The following is a 21,213-nucleotide window of genomic DNA, read 5'->3' on the forward strand; positions in this document are numbered from 1 at the left end:
GATGTTGTGTTCAGCGCTGCAATTACGGACGTAGGTAAATTGATGGCACGCATTGCGCAACGCATTCTGATAGTGCCCAGTACGACGCTCCGATCTGTTGTGGAACACGCTGTTTCTCGATATCAGCTTGAGGCAGAAAGCGGTGGACACCATATTGAACATGTCTCGTGCCACTCTCGCGACAACTAGAGACCGATGTCATTTTGCTTTTTATGTGGTTTTTGGCTCCAGATCAATTAAAAACCGACGTCATTTTACTTTATATGCGGTTTTTGGCCTCAGGAAAGTAAACACCGATTTTTCCCATCCGATATGTACGAACTTGCCGTGGTGGATTTGCTTACCTAACTAACAGTGACACAACCGTTGACTGCTGAGCTTGTGCAGTCATATACACTGAACAGTACGGATGGTGTAATATGCAGCTCAAATCACAGCCGTGGTATTGTAATTCATCTGTCCTTTGTAGCCGGCATAATTTACATTAAACGCTTACAACACTATCTATTGCTACGTTTTTTTGTTCCACGACGTTTTCCCCTGCGCCACAATATGCTATTGAAATTTGACGTTATTATGAGCAAGGATCTTTTTCCTCAGCGTTTCTAAATTGGGACTTTAATTATAGAGACACCGTATAAATAATTGTGTTTTCCGAAAGAAGGATCTCAACCTAGGTGTTCTGTACCCATTAGAAGTGAAAAATTCTAAAGGCGCCAGGGCTTCCAAAAATGTATTTCTTCCGATGAAACATTTCACCCATGGACCACTGACAATGTTCTTAGTAGACGCAGATTCAAATTACGAAGCTTTTTACCAAAAAAAAAAAAAAAAAAATGGTTCAAATGGCTCTGAGCACTATGGGGCTTAACTTCTGAGTTCATCAGTCCCCTAGAACTTAGAACTACTTAAACCTATCTAACCTAAGGACATCTCACACATCCATGCCCGAGGCAGGATTCGAACCTGCGACCGTAGCGGTCGCGCGGTTCCAAACTGTAGCGCCTAGAACCGCTCGGCCATCCGGCCGGCGTTTTTTAGCAGTTGCCATTATTTTTGACAGCAGCTGTATTAGGTATGGAAATCATACTTACTGATGACACACGAAAATTTGTGCCGGACCGGGACTCGAAGATATTTGCGAACGTCACCTTAACCATTCGACTATCCGTGCACGCTTCCAAGTCCGACCCAAACCTCCATATGCCACAGTGTCTATGCCCCTCGCCGATCGCAGCTTACCTGGATTCCCGCAACGAGGTTAATGAAATAAACGTCTTCAACGTTCATATTATCGCCGTTTTCCCCATATAAGTTTATGACATCGTCATTAGAAGATTCAAATGTTTGATTTACGTAATAGTACCTCAGTAGTAATGAAGCCAGGTTTTACCTCGACGCACCGTAGTGAGCTGGAAGTGCGACGAAGTGCGGATCTCTGCGCTGGGACTGGGTTTGTCCGGCGACCTTGACCGTGGGCGCGGCCCGCGCGGGGACGTGAGCAGTCAGCCTGCCAGCAGCGGCCATTGCCAGCGATCCGTGTGTCATGCACTGCCGTTTCTGATAGCTACCTGCCGATATTTTATGCCAAACGATTTTTCGACTTAAGTGGACGAGAAAATTTGATTCTCCCCTTCCTCCTAGTCTGTTCTCTCACCTTCCGCACGTTGCTCTGTGGCTAAATGTCCGCGGCTTGCTGCGGCCAGTTATTTGGAAACAAAGAAAACGAACCAACACAGCCGTATCATCAAAGAAATCTAATTCCAACCTGCTGTTTCTTGATCAGAATCATTTTGTAATGTTTACTGAGACACAGAAACTATGACAATTTCCCGTGCTGCTATGCAGGCAATGCCTGATCTCAATTACCAGGTCTAAGATTTTTTTGAAACGTTTCGGCTTGTTTATACTGGAAAGTCAGCGGTTATGTTAAAATTTTTTATATAATAAAACAGTCCCAACCGCAGAAATATGTTTATTTATGTAGTGGTGACCGGTTTCGACTACTGTTCTAGTACTTTGTTGTTACCAGAGTACTGGTGACTCATTTCCCTAATCATCGTTATCTCACGTACGTTTAAGTGCCCTTGTGGCATTTAATGTTGTTGTCAAAGATTTATTTCAATTTATTTTTGTATTGTTCCACTGAGGTTTTTTATGTTTTTAGTGTTTTAAACACAACTGTAAACTGTAATGCCTCGGACCTCATGTGACATACAATTTTAAGAATAGCAACATATCGATCTTCATACGATCACCATGGTTATAGATATTTTCTCGCCATCTATACCAGACATATCCTATGCACTTCTCCCTATATACGGCCACAAACGTTTTATGTCTTAGTATTGTTTCATTGCAACACATTTTAGTAGTTAAAGGTCACGTTAATTTTGAATACAATTGTGACAAGAATAATTTCCAACGAATAATAACTATTTCGTTTTCTGATCGGTAGTAGCAACATATCCAACTTGATGATAGTACCTTGATTGCTGGTGCGCCAAACAGTGTAGGTCAATACTGAAGCATCAGTTGTAATACATCGATCTTCAGAACATTACCACGGTTGCTGGTGGCTTCCCTGCTAATTATCTTTGCCTCGTGGTTGTTACACACAGGGCTCTACAGAGGACAACATGCGTATCCTTATACGTTAATAGCTTATTTTCTGTATTTTTAGGCAATTTTAAGTTTTATATTATGGTTCGATAAAGTTTATCTGTGTTTTCCATATACCTATGGTCTGGACGTAAATATTTTACGTAAATAATTTTATTTAGATTTTATTTAACTTGATGATGATGATTATGATGATTATGATGATGATGATGATGATGATGATGTTTGGTTCGTGGGGCGCTCAATTGCGCGGTCATCAGCGCCCTTACACATTCCCAATATGTACACAGTCCAATCTAGCTATTTTCATGAATGATGTTGGAATGATGAGGACAACACAAACAGCCAACCCGGCGTGGAATCGAACCCGGGACCCCGTGATCCTGAGGTAGCGTTTATTTAACTTGTTTTACAGCCAGTGGCTGACAGTGATTTGAGGCTGGAGCCGGTGGGTGGAGGTTCGGCTATTTACGCGATGTAAACTGCATGCCATGCAGCTGTGGGTGTATGCCTCCTAGAGTGGCGCCTGCTCCCCGCCAGGTTCAGCAGCCTCCAAGGCGTAGAGCTGTCTTTCTTTTATAGGTTTATTGATGTGCTATGTTTATTTTGTGATTGTAGTTAACAGTCCTCTAAGTACATTCATGTTACTCTCTTCATGGAGTAAGTGGCCTGATGAAGACCAGTGGACGAAACCAGTGGCCATTAACAAATAAACTTTTATATGGTTCCGACAGTTTTATTATGTAAAAAATTTCCAGATCGCTCTTGGGCCTACTACTGCCGGACACTGCTTAGATGGCAAACAGATCTGGTTGTTGTTCGTTATCGCATCTGCGCACTGAGGCGATGGTTTACTTTCTCAGCTGAGTGTCGTAGATGCTGACCCTATGACTTATCTTAGAAGACAGATTAAGTAAACGCAAACCTACTTTTATAGCTTTTGTAGATTTGAAGGAGGCTTTACGCAATGTCGACTGGAATACTCTGTTTGAAATTCTGTAAATACCAGGGGTAAACTACAGGGAGAAAAAGGTTATATAAACCTCGTACAGAAAGCAGACGGAAGTTATGAGAGTCGACGGAAATGAAAGGGAAGCACTGGTTGAGAAGGGGATGAGACAGAGTTGTATCCTATCACCAATGTTATTCAAACTGTACATTGAGTAAGCAGTAAAGGAAACCAAAGAAAAAACTGGAGAGCGAATTAAAGGCTAGGGAGAAGAAATGAAAACTATGAAGTTTTCCAGTGACATTGTAATTCAGTCAGAGATTGCAAAGGACTTGGAAGAGCAGTTGAACGGAATGGAGAGCGTCCTGAAAGAAGGATATAAGATGAACGTCAACAAAAGCACGGCAAGTGTAATGGAATGAAGTCGACAGTGACAGAATAAGATTAGGAAACGCGACACCAAAAGTAGTACATGAATTTATCTATTTGGACGGTAAAATAGCTGATGGTGGTAAAAGTAGAGAGGATTTAAAATGCAGACTGGCAATGGCCCTAATGGCGTTTCTGAAGAAGGGGAATTTGTTGGCATAGAATTTAGATTTCCGTGTTAGGAAGTCTTTCTGAAGGTATTTTTCTGGAGTGTAGCCTGGTATGAACGTGTAAAGTGAACGATGCACATTTCAGACAAGAAGGAAATAGAAGCTTTTGAAATGTGGCGCTAAAGAAGAATGCTAAAGATTAGATGGGTAGATCATGTAACCAATGAGGAAGCACTTATTAAAATTGGGGAGTAAAGAAAACGTGTGGTATATGTCTACTAAAAGGGAGGGATCGGTTTATAGGACACATTCTGAGACATTAATGGATCGCCAATTCAGTATTGGAGAAAAACGTTGGGGATAAAAATTGTACAGGAAGACCACGAGATGAATACAGCAAGCAGATTCAGAAGGACGTAGGGTGCAACCGTTATTCAGAGACGAAGAAGTTTGCACAAGATGCAGTAGCGTGGAGAGCTGTATCAAACCAATCTTCGGAGTAAAGACGACAATATCAACAGATCTTGGCGCTGAATATTTTGGAGCTTACTGCAACATAGACTACTATGTTTATCGACTGAATTAGACGTAGATTCAAAGGCAGAAACAATCTTCAAAATAACAGTCCGTTCCACCGGCGACGTCCTTTATACAGAACACGGTATTACAGCACGAAAACGGAGAACGAAATTCTTCTTACATGTAAACAATGCTGTTATTTATCGCTTGTTCTATCATTCAATATTTTAATTAGTTAATCTGTTAGGTGGCGTATCGTTACCGCATTGGACTTGCATTTTTCAGTATAGGGCCGAGTACGGGCGAGCAGCTGTAGCTCTCTGTGGTCTTCCTAATAATTTAAAGACAAATCTGGGACGGTGCCTTTCAAATGGCCCCGAACCTTTCCATTGTCTGTTATTTTTCGATACGAACTTGTGCTCCTCCCCTCCTCGTCGTCGGAGGGGATATTTTATCATAGCCTTTCTTTTGTAACAAATCGCCTTTTCCAACAGTTAAAAACGGTACTTTCTTTTTTTTTTTTTTTTTTTTTTTTGAAACCTTGGCGGAAGTTTTTCACCCGGAAACAAACAATGAATGCCATTTGAAGACGTATAAATTATGCTTCGTTTTCTAGTTATTATGGAAGGAATACTTTATGTGATGTTGCTGATGACAATGGATCACCTTTTTAACTTTTACAGACACCGTTTAGCATGTGTCCCTTGCACTAAGAATGGTGCGTTTTATGCATACTGGGACTCCATATTTTAGTCACAATCACATGCACAGCCCTGTGTCATAAGAGGGAAAGAGGCAGTGGCATGACCTGCGCACTCACACGACCTCAGTCCTTTTGAACTCTATGGGAGGAGACGTGTGAATAAATGTACAGACCGACCGAGGTGGCGCAGTGGCTAGCACAATGGACTCACATTCGGGAGGACGACGGTTCAATCCCGCGTCCGGCCATCCTGATTTAGGTTTTCCGTTATTTCCCTAAATCGCTCCAGGCAAATGCCGGGATGATTCCTTTGAAAGGGCACGACCGACTTCCTTCCCAGTCCTTCCCTAATCCGATGAGACCGACGACCTCGCTGTCTGGTCTCCTCCCTCAACCCATCAATGGGACCGGGACCGTAATATTCAACGGTTATTCCAAAAGCAGAGACAGCTTACGACTGTAAGGTGAAAACCTGCGAAATGGTTAGGCACCGTTCGGAATAATTTACACAAGTCCATGCCTGTGTGGAAGGAAGAAGACTTTTCAACATTTTAAACGAGTTAATGACAAGGTGAACAGCTCGTATGAACTGAAAACAGCAAACAATAATAATGAAGAAACAAAGCATTTCAGTATATTAGTCGACGGTGATATTACTGCACTTGGAAGTGTGGGCGCTTCGGTCGGCGTATTGGGAGTTTTTCTCGTGATATTTCGCGAGAACACGCTGAGCCACGTGGTAGTATCTGCACAACCATTCACAATGTGATGCGTTTTCCTTAGTCACCATCGTAACTGTTTACCGTAACGTCAGCGAGTGTTTCCCATACCGGCCACTGGGAGGGGGGTAAGTGCAATAGTAAAATCGTCGTGTAGCATGTGCCTACACGATATTTTTCCTTGTTTTGTTGGGAGGAAACACGAAGTACGAGTGATTTTTTCGTACAACGTGGTCATAACCCCGGAAACTCAAAACAGCTCAATTTATTTACGAATGGTTCAAATGGCTCTGAGCACTATGAGACTTAACTGCTTAGGTCATCAGTCCCCTAGAACTTAGAACTACTTAAACCTAACTAAGGACATCACGCCATCCATGCCCGAGGCAGGATTCGAACCTGCGACCGTAGCGGTCGCGCGGTTCTAGGCTGTAGCACCTAGAACCGCTCGGCCACCAGGGCCGGCATTTACGAATGCTGTAACACGCAAATTGAGGGAATTCTATTCTTTTATGTCATTTTATTGCTCTATGTAAACTGGTACTTTCATTTCACTGCTCCTATGGGATCTAGTAGCTGTATTCTTTCCTTTCTTTGTAAATGCTAGGTTTGACAGGTATGAAACTTCCCAGTCATTAAGGCAAATGACAGAAAGTATTAGACATCGCAGTGAGAGGAAGAAATAGGTATCTCGACAATAGGGGATACATTAATAGTTGCGGGAAATAAGAGATAATTCGTGTCTAAACCTCGTGTACAACGTGCATTAGTTATACAGAGGTAGCGCATTTGTACACTAATGTAACAAACTTCGAAGCACACCAACAATTATGACCTTTTTTTCCATTACGTAGCGCAATAAAAAACGAACGCTTCGCCAGGTCGTGACGGCCTTAGTGAAGTCTATTGCCAGTCGTGCCTTCCTCCGCCTTCCGGCATCATGTAGATGCTGTGTGGAGGGCCATGTGGTCACCACATCGCTCTCTCGGTCGTTTTGCAGACTTCCCAGACCGTGAAGCCGCTACTATTCGGTGAAATAGCTCCTCAGTTAACAGCACGAGCCGAGTGCACTCTGTAACAGTCCTCCCAACAAGGAAAAACACTAAGCAATACCGGGAATCGAACTCGGTTCATCCGCATGACAGCCATCTGTGTTGACCACTCAGTTACGAAGGAGGATAAAGCACTAAATTGGGAAATAATTTTTTTGTAAATGCAACAAACCATCAATGAACCTTTGAAATTTCTGAGAGTTCACATTCAACGGTGCCCAAAGTTTTCCTATTAAAGGATGCCGATTGCTCTGGCAGTTCTGACTGCGAAGCGACGACACACACGAAAAGAAAATACGGGAGAGTTGAGATAAGTTGCGGCATGAGACAAGTAAACGTTAAATGCCTCATGGATTTGAGGCAGCTGAGTCAGCTACTTTTTCGCCACACTTCTCTGATGCAACAGAACTGGCGGTGTTATTATAAAGCAATGTAATTCTTCCTGAAGTAACTAACTGAGATACGGAATTTATTTACAAGACACACAGCCTCCTCGGCGGGTGCTATGAACGTATCGGATATTGTCACTAGTTCTTACATATGCGTAGATGACGTAATGAGAAGCGAAATTACTCGGTTGTAAGTGTATTTACACATACTTTTCTTATAAATAATTTGTATTGGTCGAGTGTTCAGTGTCAAATTTGTCTACGGTTTTTCGTACAACATTCTTTCGACTGGTGTGATGCTACCAGTATTTTCTTCGCTTTCTTTCTCAAGCTTCCTACTTCTGCTTGGATGGTCCGTTAACATTCCTTTCACTTCGTAATGCGTATCTAAATATTTTTCTTCCTCGAAATCGTTACAATTTGTACACTACCCCTCATTTACAGAAAACTGTTTACCTCAACGTACGGTATATCGTGCCCGTGCGGCATAGTCATGGAAAATCTCATTCGCCTCTTAGCGTCTCCCGCGTAGCCAGCAGTCACAGTACTCAAATGTGAAAGCGTGTTCGAAAGCATCTTTGGCGTCAGGGATACTCTACACTAATGAATTACGCATGCGCAGTCCTTGGCACAGAACACGCATATAAACTGCAGGTAGGGACAATCCCACGCCTTTAGCCGTACTCCAAAAATATGAAAAGGCTTCTAATCCATCATTGTTGTGACAACTTTGTGTGTAGTCCATGCTGTAGTCATGTTTCATAGACCACTGCCGTGTTTATAAACTTTGGTTTCTTCCTTCCACGTATCTGGTCGCACAGCAGTTCTGTCACATGCAGTGTTTAGTTTCACATCTTCATTCTTGTAGGGGAGCCACTGATCAATTATTGTGAACTTGTGATACGTCAAAGTCGGATGGTGACGAGGAGTAGTCAACTTCTAAGCATCTGTTACAAGTAATTTGTAGCGTATTCTGTTATAATAAATATGTTGTATTAGTGTGTCTAATCAGCGGTTTCCTTTAAAAAAAAGAAAAGAAATAGCGTCGACAAGAAAAGGATAGACGTTCTTATGAAATTCTACATCTAAATCTACAACAATATTCTGCAAAACAGTTTGAAGTACATGGCAGGGGGGGGGGGGCACTCCCCATTGTGCCACTTGATAGGACTTGTTCCCATTCCATTCACGTGTGGAGCGTGGGGAGAATGGTTGTTCGAGTGCATATGTGCGCACTGTAATGTCTAATCTCATCTTCGCGATCCCTACGGGAAAGATCAGCATGGGGTTGTAGTAAATTCCTTGATTCCTCACATAATGTTGGTTCTTGACACACAAATAAAGACTCTTACACAAGAACTTTGCCAGCTTGCCTGTCTTTTTTCCCTTAGAGTTGATTTGTTATACAAACAGCTTTACTACAGGTTTCCTGTTTCTATCTAAGTAAAGTAGCGGACATTATTCAAAGCACTGCCCTTTTGTATGTTCATTTTGCCATTGTTGTATTAGGCTGAGTGAGGTTCAAGTTCACGTCCAGCCATGCTGATGTTGGTATGTCTGTAGCTCCTCTAAACTAATTCAGACAGATGTCGGGATGGATGCTTCCTTCCCACGTCCAGCTGAACCAGTGTTCCAACGCTCTGTGTACGAGACGATAAAGTGATTATGATAATCTGACATTGTGAGTGTTGTAGGAGACGATCTTTAAATATAGTCTGTGGTATCACCGCCAGACACCACACTTGCTAGGTGGTAGCCTTTAAATCGGCCGCGGTCCGTTAGTATACGTCGGACCCGCGTGTCACCACTATCAGTGATTGCAGACCGAGGGCCGCCACACGGCAGGTCTAGTCTAGAGAGACTCCCTAGCTCTCGCCCCAGTTGTACAGCCGACTTTGCTAGCGATGGTTCACTGACTACATACGCTCTCATTTGCAGAGACGACAGTTTAGCACAGCCTTCAGCTACGTCATTTGCTACGACCTAGCAAGGCGCCATATTCAGTAATTAGAATGAATTCTGAACAGACAATAATGTGAATCATGTACCGTCAAGAGCGACGTTCATCATTAATGGATTAAAGTTAAGTATCAAACTAATTACGTCCGCTTTCTGAATTCTAATTCCTTGTCATGTTCCAGACCTCACGCCAGTATAGTTCTTCTCTCCTCACGCCAGCCTGCGTGAGCTACAACTCGTGCATTTCGGCCTCCTCTAGTAACACGGTATTGGCTCTTCAGCCAACACAACATTGTCTTCTTTACGAAAACTTTTTCTTTGCCAATATCGCAAGGAATGGCACTTCACTTACTATTTTTGTCAGTTAAATGACCATCTTCGGACCGTGTTATATAAAGCAGTGTCTACATCGACTACTGAAGGAAGACGCACTGTCACAATCATGTTTACAATCACAAACTCAAAATTGTATTTACAAAATGGTTCAAATGGCTCTGAACACTATGGGACTTAACATCTGAGGTCATCAGTCCCCTAGAACTTAGAGAACTACTTAAACCTAACTAACCTAAGCACATCACACACATCTATGCCCGAGGCAGGATTCGAACCTGCGACCATAGCGGTCGCGCGGTTCCACACTGAAGCGTCTAGAACAGCTCGGCCACACCGGCCGGTCAATTGTGTTTACAGCATTACGTATTTACAAAATATATGTATTTTCAGTTTGGAACTGTAAACATGATTGTGAAAAAGCTTCTTGCTTCTAGAACAGCTCGGCCACACCGGCCGGCCAATTGTGTTTACAGCATTACGTATTTACAAAATATATGTATTTTCAGTTTGGAACTGTAAACATGATTGTGAAAAAGCTTCTTGCTTCAGTGGTCGCTGTAGACACTGCTTTCTGTTATATGATCTGAAGATGGCCATTTAACAGGGCGAAACTAGCAATCGGTATACCCTTCATTCCAATACGGGCAAATAAAAAGTTTTCGTAAAGAATACTACAGCAGTATATTAAATCGAACCTAGAGTCCTTACTTTTGGACACAGACAACACGATTAGGCCTAAAACTTGGAAGTAAACGCTGCAGTCTGGAATGACGGTGGCCAGATGCAGTGCTACAGCACTGCGAGTCGTTTGCAGCAGTTGTCCTTTCTCCTCCTACAGCTCACACGATTTGTAAACGACTTGACACACTGGCACGGAGCAGCAGCCAATATCGAGTGCTCAGCATTACACAAGAGCTACGCAGCGAGAAAGCGCGCTTCGTCACGTAGAGCACGGACACACGTATTAAATGCCTGCGAAGAGTTTCTAATTGGCGACCACACTGCCGTCCACTAGCCTTTCGTTAGCATATCTGGTTGTAGAGGATCTATCTCGAAGTCGAAGGTTAAGTTTCTGAGTGAGGAACTGATCTCTCAGCTGGTATCACTGTGAAAATATAATGGCAAACACCACAACTGAATCCTACCTGAAAGTTGGAAAACGCTAGCAGTAACGTAACTACAGCGGCAGCGTCACACGCCAGAATCGCCACAGACTGCACGCAGGCGATATCTCACCTGCAAGCACGTAGGCTGCGGCAGTAGCAGGTAGCGCAGGCGTTGCCATGGCGAGGCGAGGCGTTGCAGCGGGACTCCGCGCCGCTGCCGCCTGCTACGTTTTATATACGACGGACAGCGCCAAGGACGCGCCGCTGCCGGATGGCCAGCGACCGCCGCCCCCGCTTCTGCAGCGGCCGCGGCTTTTCCTGGCTTCCCTAACAGCACACAGGGCGACGAACCGTACGCCATCTCGTGAGAGCTCTCTCTTTCCCTGATTTATTTGGCCTCGATCAGCAAGTCATTAAGGCACAAACGATCTACATAAAATGTAGCTTAAAGATGAGCAAAGCAAAACAATGAAATTCTGGCTTCCCCAAACAATGTTCTCGTTCGTACACAGAAGTAGCACTGAAGTCGTCAGACCTCCTTTCTTGCCGTGACGCTGTGAATGGATTACCAGTCAACTGGCCAAGGCTCACTATGCTATTAACTCCTTATCCAATAACCACCTATGAGATTCTTCGCCCAGTATTCGGGCAAAATATTACTATCACGATGGTGGACCGTGGTACGTATACCAAGCGAAATGCAAAAATTGCCTGGGCCTGGCCCGCTGTATGCCGGTGGCGACTTCTGATGTACCACTCCCCCCCCACATACACACACACAAGGGACAGGCCAGAATCGTGATAAATTCGTAAAATCTCTTTGTATCACACTCAGTTACCTGCTATTCTTGGTCACGTTTGCACATAGAAATATATGTTCGTAAAAATTAGGGAGTATTATAACACTACCGTCTGCTACTGCTATACCATAACCTTAAAGTAGGAGGCAGGTCGTGAAATGTAACTATCTAGTTAAAACAATTATGGTATAAAGCATCAGAGCAGTGTTACCCTCTGAGAGGAGTTTTGTTGTGTTGACCGAGTTGTACCTAAAGGGGGTGGCTTATCGGAAATGAAAGTCAGAATTGTGTAAATATTTGAACAGTAATAAACAAAATTTTTGCCTATCTGCACTGTTTAACGGATAAAGAAAACGGTCGCCAGCCTAATTAGGCAAGAGACACATACATATGTTTACGGTAAGATTGACGCTAACAGCTAGAGCAGCACAAACTATTGGCAAAAATATAACACATACCGAAACACACTGTTACTTTCAGGGCTTGTTCAAACTGAATGGTCTTTATAACATTACTATTAACATTCACTGCAGGATCATAAATTTGACATAGGTTAAGTCTCTCTCAGTTAAATACTTAACTATTTAAAATGAGAGTTAATTGGAATCCACTAACACGTTGCTTCTCACTACCTTTTGAATAAAGAAATTATGGTTTCCATATATAGTGGTCTTCCCGTTACTGGTCACCTAGCATCAGCACAATAGACAAACTGTGGATCCTGTTATACTATTAATATGCACTTCCAATACACAAGAGAGACAAACACTTAGCAATCATGAACATATAATTTTCTACTATTGCAGTTTTCCACTTTTACTACAGTGAAACACAATGTTGACAAATTTGCAAGAAACTTACTCACCTTTTAAAATTTACTACAGGTAGCACTATGATTATTAACTAAACAAACCTTTATAAGCCTCAATTTTAAGGGCTTTTAATCTTTAAAAGAAACTGCAAATTGTCTTTATTACCACAGTCTTCTACTTGCAAGTAAATGATTAAATAGGGGACTTTGAAACTCCACAAAACTTTAAATTAGACTGTTTCCATCCCTGGGAGGCTTTCACAAGACTAAATTTACTACCTCCCACAATTTCATTAAACCCACGATAAATCTGAATACTCCCTTCTTACCAAAGATCAAACAACATTATTTAATGTTCTGAGGCTTTCATTTTTTCCACAAACTAGGACACACGGTAATCATAGTTTAAATGGAGAGGAGCCTGAAAGGTGTTGTGATAGGGAAAAATCAAGGTAGGTACATGAATTCAATTGTAAGTTACCTTATATTTGAGCACACTAACACATCCAATAAGCTGATCCTTCACTGTACGTTATTATAGCATTCCGTTATAGTGATTGCGCAATGTGGTGGCAACAGCATGTTGGTAGGTGGATTTGCAGGCAGAATTGCTGGACTCTGTCCCTTCTTGGTGGCGATGATGGATACCAATTCCAGAATCGTTCCAGCTATTTATCCATCCATCCGAGGCATTTGTAAGCGGCAGGAAAAGCCTTTCTCAGAACCAGCACAATATTCAACTCTTACACGGGCAGTGCACAGCTTGTTAGCTCGTCCCCGACTGACTCTTGTTCCACCTTTTCTACCTAGGCCAACCACAATTTGCGCGCGCTACACAGTTCCGTTCCCGAGGGGAACCACTACACCATTTATATACTAAAGAAGTAAAAACCCTAAGTGAGGATCAGCAATTTACATAACAGCAAACAAACATTTTCAATAAAACAGAACATTTGCATATATTGGTAGTTCTACACAAAATTATTTAAACAAATTCCAAAGATATACAGTAAGTTTTGTCTCCGTCCAATTGAGACAAAAAATTTAAATGACAGATATACTACATTGCATAGAATCAAATCATGACATCAAAGTTTTAACAAAGAAATGAGTAGACAATTTTATGTTATCGATTCAATCAAACATATTTACAGAAGCTCAACGATGTAACATTAAATGAAACAAAATCCAAATAAATCAGTAGACCTCTAGAGTTTTAGTGTTACAGTATCCCCACAAAATGTTTTCAAAACATAAATGTTCTGATGAGAACTGCTGTGTCGTCCGAACAAGCCAGCGCAAAAGCACCACAGGCGCAAAGATAGAGCTGGTGCCAGTGGCATAGAGACTCGCCACTTGCACGAGGTCGGCCGCTGTGGCCGAGCGGTTCTAGGCGCTTCAGTCCGGAACCAAGCAGCTGCTACGGTTGCAGATTCGAATCCTGCCTCGGGCGTGGATGTGTGTGATGTCCTTAGGTTAGTTACGTTTAAGTCGTTCCAAGTTCTAGGGGACTAATGACCTCAGATGTTAAGTCCCATAGTGCTCAGAGCCATTTGAACCATTTTTTGAACTTGCACGAGTTGCAAAAACACCACGGGTGGCGCTGAGGATGAAGATACCGACTTCGTCTCGGCCAGTTGAGCCCGAGTACAATCCGCCAATGACCGGAGGACAACGGACACAAGCCGACTCGGAAGACAGAAGAGCAGCTCTCGTCCACTTAGTTATAAATCATCCTCCAGGGATAACTTAGACAGGAAACGTCGTTTAGTGAGCTATTACAAGTGAACAGACAGTTGTTGTAAACTGCATTTGCTATGTACCGTGAATTTTACCTACGATTATTCCCACTTAGCCATTGAGGGCCTTTTTTTTTGTTGTATTACAAGCAATGTAGCAGACTTAATCATTCAACAAGTCACAAAGATAAGTAACTCATTTGTGTTACTTTTTTACTAATTTGTTCGGGTTTTGTAGAACCTTCCTTCTCCTATCCTGTTACCTGATCCCGGGGCCTAGCTGTGTAGTAGTGGCAGGGAGAAATTGTCTTAGCGGTGTAGAGCACCAAAAGCCGCTTCACGAACTCAACAAACTCCGCCCACCGTTACAACAGTGGCAACTCGGTCTCCACAGTAGTAACGACGAGGCCTTTACAAAACTGGCGACGAGCGTTTACAAAAAGGAACGTGAGCGTTATGTCGATACTTCTGCAGTGACATCGTACTTCCTGTACGACAAAAACGCAGGCGATTAGTTATTGGGGAAGGGTGAAACCGCTGACGAAGACCAACTACCAGAGCTCCGCATTTCGAAAGAAATACGAAATTCGCCAAAATTCTGGAACTATACAATGACTGCTGGCAGAGAAGAGGCAACCTTAAGTGAGGTAGGGGTAAACAAACGAGAATTATTGATTGGCGACTCCATAGAGTGCTGTGTGCACAATGATTATATGATAAGTAAAATTAGAAGGAAGGTCAGCGTTGGCCGTAATTTTGATGAGTTATTAACAGCAAAATCGATTTTCGATCACATAATGATCATCTTCAGTGCTTCGGCGTACAAATTAAAGTTCGTAGGCACTGGTGTCTAGTTAGAAGCAGTAACAGAAACTATGGAACGATCGTTCCATAGCTTCTGTTACTGCTTCTAACTAGACACCAGTGCCTACGAACTTTAATTTGTACGCTAAAGCACCGAAGATTATCATTATGTGATCGAAAATCGATTTTGCTGTTAATACATCATCAAAATTACGGCCAACGCTGACCTTCCTTCCAAACGAGAACTATATGTGTTTAAAACTGTATTTGATAACATGTTCTGGGAGAATATTGTAACCGAGGCTAACCAGTACGCAGGACAAATACGAATCAATCCTAACAGAAAACGAAGACTCGATAACAATTGCTTTCCGGTGGGTTGTAATGAACTTTCTTATATTGTTGCATTGTCCATAATAATCGCGAAGGTGAAAAAAACCAAGAATGCAGCTGAATTAGTTGAAGAGTGCTGATATAGAAACATATATAGAAAAAACAGATACAGAAACAAATCTAGAAGAAAACGATGCCGCTAGAAAGAACCCTGTAAATTAAAAGATGTTTGCACTTTGCAGATAATGATCTGGTTGCCAGTACACACAAACTGAGCAAAATAAGACCTGTGACCAAGTATCTGAAACAAAAATTTAAAGAAATGTACATAATGAAACGTGGCGTTACTGTCGATGAATCTCCCATGAAATTCAAGGGACGTCTATCTTACAAACAATTCAATCCACTTATATTTCATAACTTGTGTGCTATTACTGGGACGTCGGACGGATTTGCCGAATCGTGGAATGGCTCGAAGGTCATGCTATTGTGTTTACATTTTAGGACCGGGCCATTGGAACTTAAATCGTCGGTTAAGGGTTAGCTCAGAATCCATTGTTTATCAGGATGCCATTTTCATAAGAAAGAGCCATAACTAATCATAGAAATTGCACAAGTGTACGAAAGGCACATGTGACCTAACTAGTCATCCACGCATTTCATTAGCATTATTCTTGTAGATAGGAAACACTGTAGAAATTGTGGTCACACCTCAAAATACGCATCCTAGCACTATTCTTATCAGCTTTGCGCGCAGAGTTGCGACTTTTTGCGAACACCTGAACCCTTTTGACCCATTAAGTACGGCCCATCGTCTAGAACTGAAATGGGCAGCACGAACCACTTCACAGGGCGTACATTCGGCGGAAAGCCGAAGACCCACGAGCGACTCGTCTGCATTTCGTTATTGAAATGTTATTAAAAATAGATATTAAAATAAATTGTGGACTTAGCGGAGACTAACGTGCTTTTCCCCTATTATTATCACAGAAATCTGAATTATAGTTTAACAATGATTAATAAATGAAAATGTTCGTTCTGGTGCGCTGTCTCGAGGATAATTGCTTTACCCCCTGTCGCGGCAGCCAGTTAGATTACACGACTACCGAGTTGGCGAAATTTCTCACGGAAAGGAATGGAATACAAATAAATTTTGGCCTTGCTTTCTTAGCTCGTAATGGTGATAGTGGTTGGATTTTTTCAACTAGACTGTTTATTAAAGAGGTGTTGTAACCATTATTTTGGGGTATAGATGTAAGTAAGTTAATTTTTTTACATGCATCTTCTTAACTGATAGGGGTGCGAGGCATCCAGTTTACAGATGACCTGAAGAAAGCGGTTTTATGTTCGTTCAGGTGGCATGAGGTATTGTTAATGGTAACATCAATGGTTGTGGGTTTTCTGTACATTTAGAAGGTGTGCTTGTTACTCTGAGTGGAGATAGTAATGTCACGGAAATTAATTCCTTCATTGGTCTGATGTTCAGCTGCGAATATGACATTTGGGAACAATTTATTCATTTCATCTGCTAGGCTATTTCGTTCTTCTTTGGGATTATTGTAAAGTGTTATTGTGCCATCCAAATATATTTTATAATATGTAATTTTGTCGGTAAATTGCGTGTGTGGTAAGAAGAATACTTGGTCCTGGTTATGTATAAATATGTCAGTAAGCAAGCCTGCAAGGCCGCTACGCATCGCCATACCATTGTTTTGGATGTAAAATTTACCATTGAATGAAAACTAGTTATGTGAGAGGATTAAATCAAGCAACATCAAGAGTTCATAAATTTCTACATTGCTTGGCTTTTTGTATTTGATGAGATTCTTTTGTATTATTGTGAGAGTGTCTTTTCAAGGGATATGGACGAATACATCGTATCAAAAAGCTAAAAAAGAAGCGATCGGTTACCTATTTATTACCAGAAAAATCGCCAATGCATGACTATATTTAAAAAATTAAAAATGGCCGACCTTTGTAAGTGAATTATCTAACAACGACATCACCGATATGGAAGCATCCAGATACAGCCTTTGTGCTTCATTCGCACAGTTTACAAATCCATTATGTCACTCAAGAGCCTTATTTTCTTCTGACTATGCGATACACACGGAGGACACAGAAACCTTGGGATACCTCCTAATATATCGACCTTGCTTTGGCCCGACGTATTGCAGCATCTCGACGCGGCATGGACTCAACAAGTCCTCGCAAGTCCCGTCCAGAAATATCAAGTCGCGCTGACTCAATAGGCGTCCATAATTTCGAATGTGTTTCCGATACAGGATTTTATACGCGAACTGACCTCTCGATTATGTCCCATAAATGTTCGATGGCATTCATGTCGGGCGATCTGGCTGACCAAACCATTCACTCGATTTGTACAGACCCATGCGTCTAGCGCCTACTACCATCCATGAGTACAAATGACAGCTCCGCCAATGCACTGCCCTTTCATACCTGGTGTACGCGATACTAACGCCATCTGTATATGTGCATATCGCTAGCCCATTACTTCTGTCACCTCTGTGTATAGGAAACATCTCCATCAAAAGCGCTAGAAAGAAAACCTCTTAATGCGATGATATTAACCACCTAGTTTTTACAAATGTAGGTGAATAGATATCATTTAGACGAGCTGCAAAAGCGGCGAATTCCTCACCTGGAAGACAAGGGGATCAGGGAGCATGTGTTGCAACAGCAGACGGAGCTCCAGCGGACACTTTTCCCCTCAGATGCGTGAGTTTCTTGATGAAAAATTTCAAGGTCGCTGTGTTGGGCTTGGTCCAGCAACATCTCCAGCTCCATTGAAATGGCCACCGCGTAGCCCAGACCTTACCACGTCAGACAACTCTCTATGGGAAATAACCGGGTTCCAAGTGGCTGGAAGTCTAATGAAGAATTGCGCAAAAGTGTTGAGGATGACATTCGAAGCACAAGTTTCGAGATTCTCGGCAAGATGTCAAAGAGGCCATGGAGAAACACAGAGTTCCGTAAAAATCATGGTGCACGTACAGATCCGCTGGGGTTATTGTGTAAGTAGGCTGTTCAGGTTTTTATATTGGTAATGCCACGTAGTGCTGTGTATGAAAATCGCAAACTGCGCTGTGTGCAGTCTGTGGCTGGTTGGACTCATTGTTGGAATAGCCGCTAGTGTAGTGTTGGGCAGTTGGATGTGAACAGCGCGTAGCGTTGGGCAGTTGGAGGTGAGCCGCCAGCAGTGGTGACTGGCTTTAAGCGGAAGTACTCTAATGTACGATACTGACAAGGGAACCTCCCCATCGCACCCCCTTCAGATTTAGTTATAAGTTGGCACAGTGGATAGGCCTTGAAAAACTGAACACAGATCAATCGAGAAAACAGGAAGAAGTTGTGTGGAACTAGGAAACAAATTAGTAATTTGTACAAACTGAGTAATCCATGGGCAACAAAAGCAACATCAAGGAGAATATGAGCCTAGGACCGCCGTGGTCCCGTGGTTAGCGTGAGTAGCTGCGGAACGAAAGATCCTTGGTTCAAGTCTTCCCTCGACTGAAAATTCTACTTTCTTTATTTTCGCAAAGTTATGATCTGTCCGTTCGTTCATTGACGTCTCTGTTCACTGCAATAAGTTTAGTGTCTGTGTTTTGCAACCGCACCGCAAAACCGTGCGATTAGTAGACGAAAGGACGTGCCTCTCCAATGGGAACCGAAAATATTTGATCGCAAGGTCATAGGTCAACCGATTCCTCCACAGGAAAACACGTCTGATATATTCTATACGACACTGGTGACGGCATGTGCGTCACATGACAGGGAAATGTTGTCGACCCACCTAACTTGTACACTTAGCGAATGGGTAAAAAGATTCTTCTACCTTGCCCGATTTAGGTTTTCTTGTGGATGTGATAATCACTCCCAAAAAAGTGATGAAAACATAAGAGTTTGTCACATAAACTGAAAATAAAAAATTAAACTTTTCGCTCGAGGGAAGACTTGAACCTAGGAACTCTCGCTCCGTAGCTGCTCTCGCTGACCACGGGACCACGGCGCTCCTTGACTCCTATTGTCCTTTATGTTGCCTATCTTCGCATGGACTACTCAGTTTGTATATTTTACTAATTTTTTTCATAGTTCCACACAACTTCTTCCTGTTTTCTCGATTGATCTGTGTTCAGTTTTTCAAGACCTATCCACTGCGCCAACTTATAACTAAATCTGAGGGGGGTGCGATGGGGAGGTTCCCTTGTGAGTGTACTGCTTTGGCCTAGTCTTACGGGAACTTTTCGGTAACTACGCTGAGAGGGTTGTGGGCAGGACAGAAGTGTGAGGGGTGAATGAGCGACATAAATACATTGCAGGAAGTATTTGTTCATAGCAGTGTTTCGTTTTACGGTGGTACTCTCGAAGTGTGACGCAATTATAACGAGTGCTAATCTGACAGTGAATAGGGGTGGGTGGCAGAAGCTACATAAGATAAGGGAAAGTAGCGGTGAAATTTCAGAGGCTAATGCGGACTAATGGATAGACAGAGGCAGACGGCCTAAGGCTCTCTGCTGTGCAGTCGAGCTACGTAGAAAAGAGACAGAGAGAGAGAGAGAGAGAGAGGGCAGCAGGCCTACGCCATCTGTCCTGGAATGGAGGTGAAGTTCAGTACAGGTTGAGGCAGATGACCTATGGCTTCTGCCGTTAGGCAATACCTAACTACGACAGAAGACAGGCGGACTGCCTAAAATAGTCTGTCCCGTAGCAGATGCTAATTACAGGACAACTAGTTTCACAAACGCCTCTGTGCAGGAAGATGAAAAAGGCAGTCACATGGCCTATCTCCCACTTCTGCTGACTGGGCTACGCTGTATCTTCGTACGGGCTTTGTACTTCCTGTGCATTTAAAAGCCACCTCGTTTTTGATTCAGTTTAAATTACCAGTATTTGTAAAGTGCTAGAAGCCGTTTGCCCGATGGACCCATTTAACTTTGCAAATGATAGTACCATGTTGTACAATATAAGCACAACATAACACAGTCGATTGTGTATCATTGAAAATGATTATTCGTAAAAATGGTTATACAGCACAGAAAATGAATTATTGAATGTAAAGTTGAAAGGTTTCAGTGTAAATGGAGTCTTCCTCGTACCAAGCACATATGGGTGCTGTTTGCGTAATTCGTAGCAACTATGACCATGCTTTAAATATCATAAATAATCGCACAATACAAATGAAGTAACTGAGCTTTTGATAAGAGACGATCTGCAGCCAGTGATGACTGTACTGCTGCGGTTGCCACCAGTTTCCTGTTCGACGAATTACGTGCGATTGCTGAAAATCACACGAGAACGACACTGGCATCATTACTGAACGTGCAAAATATTTCTCGAGACTGGTACAGTCAAACAGGGAAGGGGCGTACAGCGCCGCCACTGCAGGGTGTGCCTTCTGGGGTGGCCGAGCGGTTCTAGGCGCTTCAGTCCGGAACCGCGCGACTGCTACTGTCGTAGGTTCGAATCCTGCCTCGGGCATGGATGTGTGTGATATCCTTAGGTTAGTTAAAGTAGTTGTAAGTTCTAGGGGACTGATGACCTCAGAAGTTAAGTCCCATAGTGCTCAGAGCCATTTGAACCATTTCAGCTGCAGGATGTGGTGATACTTAGACGCGTAGTGGGAGGAAAAACAAAGCCTCGAGATGGCAGTTATACGGATAGAAAACTTCTTGCAAGTGTGCTCTATTGGACCAAAATACCTTTTTACAAAATGTTTCAAATGGTTCTGAGCTCTATGGAACTTAACTTCTGAGGCCATCAGTCCGCTAGAATTTAGAACTACTTAAACCTAACTAACCCAAGGAAGTCACAC

General features: G+C 42.7%; 1 protein-coding gene across 2 annotated transcripts in view; it reads right to left on the reverse strand.

The window, feature by feature from the left end:
- The window catches only part of LOC126235413 (uncharacterized), a 39,444-nt gene extending 28,356 nt beyond the window's left edge, over positions 1 to 11,088 (reverse strand). The window contains exon 1 of one of the 2 annotated variants that reach the window (XM_049944138.1): positions 11,024 to 11,088. In XM_049944138.1, the coding sequence (XP_049800095.1) occupies positions 11,024 to 11,072 (49 nt within the window). In that variant the 5' untranslated portion in view covers positions 11,073 to 11,088. The remainder of the gene's footprint in view (positions 1 to 11,023) is intronic. The other variant, XM_049944145.1, reaches the window with a different exon arrangement.
- Positions 11,089 to 21,213: the final 10,125 nt, after the last annotated feature.

Source organism: Schistocerca nitens, chromosome 1 (genome assembly GCF_023898315.1).
Source record: "Schistocerca nitens isolate TAMUIC-IGC-003100 chromosome 1, iqSchNite1.1, whole genome shotgun sequence".
NCBI lineage: Eukaryota > Metazoa > Arthropoda > Insecta > Orthoptera > Acrididae > Schistocerca > Schistocerca nitens.